Raw genomic sequence first — 10,450 nt, 5'->3', positions numbered from 1 at the left:
TGGTGTGAGTCAGTCTTCTGGAGTTGGTGAACTCTAGGTGAACTGCTAAGATCAAGTTTCTGAATCTGCAAAAGTGAAGATCAGACTCTGGACTGCAGTAACTGAAAATAAACCATGAACTAGAGAGGTAAGGCCCAGATGAAGAGGTCAGAAGACCTTCTTGTAATATATTTCTAATTATACATACTTTGTCTTCTGTGTCTTTGTCCCATAGAGAGCATATCACAGTGCAAAACATCAAAAAGTCGAATACTTGCCTGTTATTCGGACCTCAGACATTCCATGGAGTATCCAAAAGAACAATATTAAATGCACTCAATCTCTCAATCCCACAAAGCCTCCACGGTGTGGAAGAAGACAATAGAAATTATAGAACAACAATAAGAATAACAATAAAATAGCTAATGGAGTGGCAAAATCCTTAGCAGCCCCGAGAATGGCATACTTTGTATGCTTTGCCTATTCTTCCAATATTCTATGAACTATATCTTATAATGCCCACTTTATGGTTGAGGAACACACAATAAACAGGGTTTAAATAACTTGTCCAGGGTACACAAGTAGTAAGTGGCAGAGGTGGGCTCAAAGCTAAGGTTTTTTTGACTGCAAAGCTGATGCTGTCAAACAGTGAAGGTTTGCTGTTTTGCTGTTAACTCTTCAAACCAGAGGAAACAGTATGAAGGTTAAGCTATCAAAGTTTACATAAAGCTGGGGTTCAATTATATTAACTACAAATACTCATTCTTAGATGTAGGCTAAAAGGGTGCTTTAATTTCTTTGGGACTTCAGAAAGGGATATTCAGAAGAAAATAACGTTAGAAGAAAAAAGAACAAGTGCAAGTAACATAATTAACTATCTTTGCATTTATGTTAAAATAGTTTTGAAAAACAACCTCTTATCCTCTATTCCTTTAACTCTATGCCACTTTTTTACAGAGTAGCAATGAATTTTCAAACTTTTCTGATGATGTCAACAATAGAAAATGAAATGTCCACTGTGACCCATGCCACAAATACAGGTAAATGTATGTATATGCATTGTGTTAGTATGTGTGTCTGAAATTAAAACCACAATTACTTACTGAGTTATGGACTCTGATCTATTCTATTTCATTTTGTTAGAGTGTCAGTCATAACCCATCATATTTATTTCATGACACTTTCATGAGTCAAGACCTACAGTTTGAAGTGTCTTGGGATATGAGAGGAATATTTTAGAAGTGCGAACACCACATTCTTTACTAGCTCCACTTTTGAATGGGAATATTTCAGTCTCACCTATAAACCAAGGTGATGGATTTGGATCATTTCTAAGGTCTCTATCTTTTTTTGTCTGTCTTCTTCATGAATTTTTCAACTTCACACAGTTGTGATTTCTCCCCGTCAGGTAATCAGGAAAGGCAGTGCATTTTTTTCCCCTCTTTGAAGTACCAACAGCCTCCACTTGCCTCCCATCCCCTGTCCCCTATGCACTTCCATTCCCAAAGAGTTACAGTTCTGTCAGCTGCTCAGCCCAGGGGCCTGACTCCATCCACAGCTGCTGTTAGAACTGTCAGTCCCAGCAGCCATGCTGACTGGGGATGTCAGTCCCCAGGGTCCAGCCCAAGGCAATATAACCTTGCAGAATTAACCAAGTAAGCACGGTGTTAACATTAACATGGATTTCTAGTGACATCTGCTTTGTCTGTAACGCCCCATCCTATCAGACTTCTAAGCCATAATAGATCTACTTTGAATTTAGGACAAGCTTTTTGTATTTGATCTGACCGTATTTTGGGGAAAAATTCTAAAATCTCCTAAAGAAAGAAAATAAACTTTTCAGATCATTAAAAGAGGGAATCAAAATGGATATTAACTTGTAGAGAGAAAAGGGTCTCTGACTTTAATCCCTCAGTGATTTCAAAAAAGGTGCTCAAAGCTTTAGGGTAAATTCTTAAGTCAGAAAGATAATTATCTCCTATATAATTTCTATGTAGTAAGACACATACACACATACATACATACATATATACCCACAGAAAACTCGACTCAAGCTGATGTCAATAAATGAGGATTCCCAAAAGGCAAAGTCTGCATAGTACATCTAATTAAGGAGTTAATACTGACTGACACCCATCTTAAAGGCTGCAAGAAATCTGTATTTTCTACCCACAGGTTTCCCTTATAGAGCACCTATCTCAGCACACAACCAGAAAACCCAACACAGGACCATTGTGCACTTACCTTCTCAACTGAGGGGAAAAAAGGTAATGCTTTAAGCATGCTCCCATTTCACTGTACATTGTTTTCACTGCAGCACAGATACATTTTTTAACAAACCTGGAAAAAGCAGGTGATGTATGCTAATAAATAGAATCCACAAATAATTATTAGCATGGTTACCCCGATTAAAAATTAGATGAGAAAAAATTACAGCCAACATTTTAAACACAGAACACTAGTATGAGCAGCACACATTAAGGTAGCATGAAGTATTTTACAATAAGAAATTAGCTCACATTCCTATTGGCAATTAAATATCAAATATTGATAATTTTACCTATCTTGCACCAAGATTCTACCTTTAACACTGTAGTTTTTAGAGCCCAGTCTTCACCTTAAAAAACTGAATTAGTTCGATGCATTTTACAGTACTTCTCAGTCTGTACATTATTTGTTAAAGTTTGGCAAAATTTGCGAGTATTAACACTGTAATAACATAGAAGCCATCAAACCATGTTTCATAGTTTTATTGAGTCTTTTTCAGTTTTAATTGTCCATGGTAAGTACAGTTCTAGTGACCACAATTATGAAGCTCTGCTGGTACTAAAAATAGCAGATACAAAGTTGGCTGCCATGCCTTACACACACTAAGACACATACACACACACACACACACACACACACACAACGTTTTGCATACTCTTACATGCAAACAGTACTATGCTATTATAGGAAATGTACTTTCCTTTTATTAAAAATACAATTACACACAATTAGTCTGGGTTTTGTTAAGCTACCACTGATTTAGATAAACCTGAGAAAGCTCAAAATATCAAGTAACACTGTTTCCATACTGCTCATTCAATGGCACTATCACTCAAAAAGAAATCTAGTTCAATCATCTATATTAAAATCACAGATAATATAAAAATAAACTTTTTTGCAAAAGCACTAAAACATACTATAATTCAAATTCACAAATTTTGATATGTAACATATATTCACCTTCATATTAATTTGTGATGTGTATAATACAATGTACAACAGAATAAAAAAACTGTAACAGAATTCAGCAGCCAAATAATATACAATTATCACTATAAAACTTGGAATTTAAGTTATCAACTGAACAAAAAAAACAGATTAAAATCAATAGCAGTGTTGAACTCGCTGGTAGTGTGTTACTTTAAAATTCCATCTCAAAACAATTAAGATTATGCTTTCTCACCTTAAGAAGAAGCAACAAAAAAATTAAGAAGAACTAAGCAGCAGTAACTGATGATACCAGCTGCCTTTTTCTCTCCCCATCTCCTTAAAGATTTTCCTTACATTGTAATGTTTATATAATGCCCATCCCACTTGACTGCTAAAACATGACAGATCAACTTTAAATGTAAGACAAGACTTTTGCATTTGGAAAGGGAAGCTTTGACCATATTTAGTGACAATACTCTAAACCTCCTGAAAAGACAAAAAAAACTTTTATTTAATATATAAAATGTAGACAATACAGACCCCATTTGACTAAGATATTTTATATTCACTATCAATCTTATGATAGTCTGACACCAAATTGTGTCTATATAGAAAAAAACTTAAATAAAAAGGCAAACATGCAAAAGCACTACTAGGGAAAATTAATCACTTGTATCATGAAACATTTTCATATTTTAGACCAAAAAATGTGAAGACTTAAATATTCCAAGATACTGATATTTTAAAAGCACTATAATATAAAACTCTTATTTATGTATGTATATTTTGTAAAATACACCAGTTTGACACATTAATATTATACATTGTAATAAATATAATTTACATTAGTATGTTGGATCTTTCATGAAAGTTTTTCAGTCTGTACAACTGAAGGACTGTGAGCTTCTTCAATAAATACTATTACAATAGCTACAACTTGACCAGCAAAGTTTAAGCTTCAATAGATACTAACTAGTATTACATCTTTAAACATTGTCACTAGCCAAATTCCAGCTGCTATAAGCACTGACATCTATATATCCAAAGACAGTTTAGTGTCTTGTCTGAGTAGATTGAGACAATTTACAGGTGACAGGTCCACATCATAATCTGTGAAACTTACAAGATTTTTTTAGCCAAGGAGTGGAATTAAGTCCTGGAAAATACAGTAGCAGATTTCATAGTCTCCTGGCTGTTTAGTTTTCATGCTTTACCATATCCCCCAAGGCCCCAACAATGGATGTCATCCAACTTTTTAATCCATGTGTGTTCTTGAAAGGGTCAACAGTCACATAGCTGGCTGAGCGGCAACATCATGGTTTTAACTCTGAATTCTGACTTGCATGCTATATTTCTTCTTAGTTTGTCTTTTTGTCATTTCAATGTAAACACAAATTGATGTTCAAAGAGTCAAAGATGCTTATTTGTAAGCAATAAAACACCTTGAATTTGCCATTAAAATATTTTTTGTGGTGTGAAATTTTGTTAGGTAATAAGTACTATAATGTTAGCAGTTTTTTTATCCAAATGCCAACACGTTTCTGCCCTTACTATTAACATACTTCAATCATCGTATGACCTGATCAGTTTTTTGCCAATAGAGATTACTGCTTCATCCTGACCCTCTGTACGTTTTCACCATTGGCACATCTTCCCAGAGGCTTCTTTTGGCCTGGAAGGAGTTGGCAAGATCATTCTTGTTATTATGTGGCATCAATGTCCATATGTGATGTATGAAGCTAAAAAAGAAACACTTTGGAAAAAACATGCCAAGTAGTAAACAAGCATTTCTAGTCACTGTTCACCTCCTCACTGGATCCACATTCACAAAATTCTCTGGACGCTGAAACAATGTACTTAACACATACTCTAAATTAAGCTGAGCATCCTGAGACCTAAAAGAAAGGAAACTAAAGTAAATGGTGAAGAAATATTATAAAAATGTGTATCATTAGGCTACAAGTTCAAGTTTGGTATAAGTCCTGTAATTTCCATCTTGGTCAGTTTAATGATATTGATCTTGTTTAACAAGGTCAATAAAGTAATGACATATTTTAGATTTTGTCTTGTAGGAATCTAAAACGGATGTTATTTGAGCCTGATGAAGTGAGAACTTTACTAACCCTCTCTTTCCTCAAAATGAGGAGGTGTGGTAGGTTTCTTCTCAATTTTGTTTCTATAATCCTATGCATTAAAACTGAACATGTAAAAAGAATCACTGCTTAGGAAGGTTAAATACAGCTTTTTTCATTGATCTTAGTGGCCAGAGATTGGGTAAAGTGAAGCTACTTTGAAGGTCTCACAAATCCTCAATCTACATAGGCATTGCAAGAACTGAAATCAAGACCTGAATTTCCTGTCATTATGTTCCACAGGGCACTAAGGTTCTTTCTTTCCTTAACATACAGCCACGTGTTGCTCTACTTGTAAAGTGCTTTCAAACAAGTTATGCCACCGTCAGTTGCAAACTCTGATGTTGGCTTTATGAGGAATAGCTTCCAAAACTAAAAATTCCTTTGACACTGGATTTATTTGTTTGGGATTGTCAATTGCATTATCTCACCTTATTATTCTCATTATATAGAATTTGACCATTTCAAGGACTAGACATGCAGCAATTCAATATTCATTAAAAATTATTAACACTGTTGGAGATTTTACAAATTTTTCATTAACGCCTGGCAGAAAACAAATATTAAATAGAAAACACTGACCAATAGTCTTCTATTAGTAGTTTGATTAGTACTTTACTTTTCAGTGCTATGGTATCTAGGTACTTTAATTCTCTATGTTTCCCTCTCCATATATATGTTTTTTCTTTAAATATTGAGATGTAAGGTTTATCCAAAGATGATAGCTTCCCATTCTATCAATGCAACCTATACAAATTCTATTTCTTCTTTTCATATAGCATTTTGTGTTTTCAAACACTTGGAGGAAGCAAGAGTCTTCTCCACCATGATTTTAATTTAAACTAAAGCCGTCATTCTAAAATGTCTTCTGCCCACCCCAGTTGCTTCATACATTTGAGAGTATACTTTGAGGCTATGCCTTGTGGATGACTGTCAACCTCTCCTTTTCTGAAATACTGTCCTCCTGTCCAATATCCTTCAACTTACTAACAGTTATTTGACTTTACTCAAACTTTGGTCTGTAATTTATTTGTGATTCTTAAAATTGTTTTTACAGATGTGAGTGAACACTTGTCCTGGAACACAAAGAAAGTCCTAAGGCATTGCACAGCAGTGGGGCAAGTAAATGCTCTTTATCACAAGATGTCTAAGAGAGCTCATGGTGTTTACAAGGAAAATATATGCACTTTAATTATTTTGAATGCATTTTACCAGTATGATGATATATGCAGGCTTTCCCCATCGAACATTGAGCACCCAATATATAATGAGACCTTTTCCAGAAATAACTGGAAAACAATCACTTTTCAGGCTTTTAAATTCATTAGCTTTACTTGTCTATTCAATGCCCTAAAGAAACTCAGTCAACTATCATCTATGCTTATAAGACACTGAAAAAAAACACCCGGCTCAGAGATCCATTGATCTGATGCCAGATGAACTGATGAGTTTAGTGTTTTGTTATACCATGCTAGATATTTCTGAGAATGTAGGTTTTTGTTTTATTCCTACTGTGGATTTAAAAAAAAAAAAAAAACAATAAAGGCTAGATAAACCACAAACTCAAGTTGCAGGGGGCTAGTTTTCTTAGAGAAATTACTAATATCAAAAACAACCCCAGTACTCATGTGCACACACACTTTAAACAGAAAAGCTTGCAAATTTTAAAGGCAAAAGAGAAAGTGAATGTTTAACTAGGTAGTATTGTTTTATTATACATACTTCTAGTCAGAAGGAAGAGAGACTTTGAAAGCAAACCCAAACAAGCTAAGTGTGGATGTGGGCATTTCTACTTCTATTATTTTTTTAACTCACTATTTTCTTGATTTTTTTCTAAACTAGAAAGTTAAAGAGGGGAAAAGTACTTGATTCTGTTAAGCATCCTACCATATTACAACAGACAGGTGTTTGGAGATTCTTGTGCCTTCACAGGCTTGTATCTCCATTCTGCTTGAACTCCGGTAAAATATTGAGGGTCATGTCTTCACTCTTGGATTGCAAATTTGCCTCACTTCTTCTAGAAGCTTTCCTTGTGGCTCGGGAGAGTCTCCTTCTGAAAGTATCTCCCGCCAAGAAATAGAGAATGGGGTCCACACAACTGTTGAGACTTGCTAGACCTCTTGTCACCTGATAAGTGGCATAAACCCTGTCATTGAAAGCACACATTGCTGGGGTCTGAAAATCAAGCCGGGCCCTCAAGTTCATCGTTTTCATCACATGGAAAGGGATGTAAGACACAGCAAAAACAGTCAGTACAATGATCACCAGGTAAATCGATTTTCTCCTCAGAGGAGAGTTGTCCAGATCTTTGTAAATCAAAGCTCTCACAATTAATCCATAACAGCCCAAAATCAGCACCAAGGGGACACAGAACATGGCCACGGTCGTGCACATGCTGTAGATGAAGTAACTTCGCAGGTACTCGTCTGAGGTGGTGTCATAACAGGTGATGGTTTTGTTTTTGCGGACCCCGGTACCTGAGTAGAAGAGGATGGGGGAGATCGCCACCACCACAATGAGCCACACCAGCACGCTGATATAGATGGCGTTCTTCTTTTTCAGCCGGCCCAGGGACTTGAGGGGGTACACCACACCGCTGTACCGGTGGGCACTGATGCATGTCAGAAACAAGATGCTGCCATAGAGGTTCACATGAAAGATGAACCTCTGCAGTTTACACATGGCATCCCCGAAGATCCAGTCTGTTTTATTGAAGTAGTAGAAGATCAGGGCTGGCAGAGTCAGCACGTACAAGAAGTCGGCCAGAGCCAAGTTGAACATGTACACGGAGATGCCGCTCCAGGGCTTCATGTGGAAGACGAACATCCAGATGGCCACGCTGTTGCCCAGGAAGCCGATGATGAATACCAAGATGTAGACAGCCGGCAGGTAGTAAAACTGGAAGCCCGTCTTGGTCAAGGCGCATTTGAACGACGCGGAGACGGCGGCTGTGGAGGCGACCGTGCTGTTCCCCCAGGACGAACCCGGACCCGCCAGGAAGGCAGCGTCCGTCCCGTTGGGGACAGCCGGCCACAGCACCTCGGTCATTCTCTCCTCCTCGACTTAGGCGGCGGCTCCGAGGGGTAGGAGGCGGCGAGAGGGCAGCGGCGGCCAGGGGCGCAGCAAGCATCGGAAAAGCCAGCGAGCGGAAGGGAGCAGGCGAGCTGGATCCCCGCGGGTGGGGGCGCGCAGGGGCTCGCCCACGCCGGCTCTGGCCCCGCGTTCGCCGCGGGCCATGAAATCCGCCCCGGGCCGCCACCGAACTGGGCTATCCCGCAGGCCAGCAACTTCTCCGTCCGCTCGCAACGCCGAGCTTACACAACAGCGCGCGCAGGGAACCGCCGCGGATAACTTTCCGACTGCGCTTTCCCGAGGGGCCGCGGGTCCGCGCTGCAGAGCGCGCCAGAGGCGCAGCGAGATCAAGCGAAACTCGCTCTGCAGGGCTCTAGCATGGGGAGGGTGCTCCCCAGCCTCCTTGGCTTAAAGATCAACTTCATTGGGGGCATCTTCCTCCTCCCTACCTTAGAAACGCGCAGCTCAGCTTCGGGGCGTCTAACCGCTTCCTCCGCCCACCCTGAGCTCAGCTCCTGGCGGCCATCGGAGCGCGCGTGGCCGCGGACTCGTGCGCTTCTGGAGCGCGTCCCGTTCAGCGTCCGCGCAGTTCGGGAGCCCCTTCCCCAAGCCCGGCTCTGTCCAGAGTGCCGGGGTTAGGCGGGAGAGCTGAGCTCCTGTGAGGGTGGGCGGAGTTTGGGCACCCGGGCGAGTCCGCACTCCGCAGGGAGGCCTCCGCCGAGCTCGCCCAGCAGCCAGCCCGCGTCCTCTAGGGCGCAGTGGGAAGCAGGAGGCGTCTTCTGGGGAGCAGGTCTCCGCCGTGGCCGAGTGTGTTCAGCCTCTGCTGGCACGCTGCTACCGGAGTCGGCGGCGAGGGAGAGGGGTGCGCTCAAAGGTGGATGCTGGCAGGCGATTGGCCCGCGAGCGCTCCTTCCCTCTTCCGCCAGCTATCTCGGCAAAGTGAAGTTGCTGACACACAGGAAACCCTTCCGACCGCTTAGAGCCTTCTGCCTACAACCCCAGAGCAGACCAGTCCGTGGCAGAAGCCTCTAGGGCTCTCGAGAACCACGTCAGGTGTTTTCAAGCTCCAAGCAGCCAGGAGTCCCTAGCTGGGAACTCCTGGCATTGCAGAGCACCTAGCTTTGCCGGGACCGGATTTCTGGCACATGCAGGAACCTGCTATTCCAAGAGGGCGCGAGCCTCCAAAGGAATGAGGGTTGGAAGAGGGGTGGAGAAGTCTGTTTTGCCCTTATCTTTTTTTTTTTTAATTCTAGTACAGTTTTTTCTTAATTACCCAAATGCTAATAAACCCACGTCATTAGTAACATCAACGTGAGAATTTCCAAAATAGTCTTGTAAAAATATTACTAGTCCATATTGCACATTGCTTCGGCACAAATATGACGAGATAGATACTTAACACCTATCAGACAAGAAAAGCTCCCGAAATCCTCCTGTTCAGTACATTTAAAAAACAGAAGCTACAATGAAAAAAAAATTCGAAATTTATCCCTTTGAAAGTAATTTTGAGAGGTGACAGTGTGCTGGCATTCCTCACGCCCTCACTTGCTCTCGGCGCCTCCTCTCCGTGGGCTCCCACTTTGGCGGCACTTGAAGAGCCCTTCAGCCCACCGCTGCACTGTGGGAGCCCCTTTGTGGGCTGGCCAAGGCGGGAGCCGGCTCCCTCAGCTTGCAGGGAGGTGTGGAGGGAGAGGCGTGAGCGGGAACCCGGGCTGCGCGCGGCGCTTGTGGGCCAGCTGGAGTTCCGGGTGGGCGTGGGCTTGGCGGCCCCCCCGCCCCACTCAGAGCAGCCGGGGGGCCCTGCCGGCCCTGGCAATGAGAGGCTTAGCACCAGGCCAGCAGCTGCGGAGGGCGTACTGGGTCCCCCAGCAGTGCCAACCCACCGGCACTGCGCTGGATTTCTCACCGGACCTTAGCTGCCTTCCCGCCGGGCAGGGCTCGGGACCTGCAGCCCGCCATGCCTGAGCCCCCCACCCCTTCCATGGGCTCCTGTGTGGCCCGAGCCTCCCCGACGAGCGCCACCCCCTGCTCCACAGCGCCCAGTCCCATCAACCACCCAAGGGCTGAGA

The 10,450-nt window shown here is 41.9% G+C and overlaps 1 protein-coding gene across 1 annotated transcript; it reads right to left on the bottom strand.

Moving 5' to 3' along the window:
* Positions 1-2,713: 2,713 nt before the first annotated feature.
* Positions 2,714-9,245, bottom strand: P2RY1 (purinergic receptor P2Y1). Its single transcript, XM_055249293.2, has 2 exons — positions 7,197-9,245; positions 2,714-5,072 (listed from the first exon to the last, which is right to left on the bottom strand). The coding sequence occupies exon 1, from the start codon at positions 8,355-8,357 to the stop codon at positions 7,236-7,238; it is 1,122 nt and encodes a 373-aa protein (XP_055105268.1). The 5' UTR covers positions 8,358-9,245; the 3' UTR covers positions 2,714-5,072; positions 7,197-7,235.
* Positions 9,246-10,450: the final 1,205 nt, after the last annotated feature.

Source organism: Symphalangus syndactylus, chromosome 17, assembly GCF_028878055.3.
Source record: "Symphalangus syndactylus isolate Jambi chromosome 17, NHGRI_mSymSyn1-v2.1_pri, whole genome shotgun sequence".
In the NCBI taxonomy this organism is placed as follows: domain Eukaryota; kingdom Metazoa; phylum Chordata; class Mammalia; order Primates; family Hylobatidae; genus Symphalangus; species Symphalangus syndactylus.
Note: the sequence above shows the minus strand (reverse complement) of the source record. Positions and strands in the feature narration are given on the sequence as shown.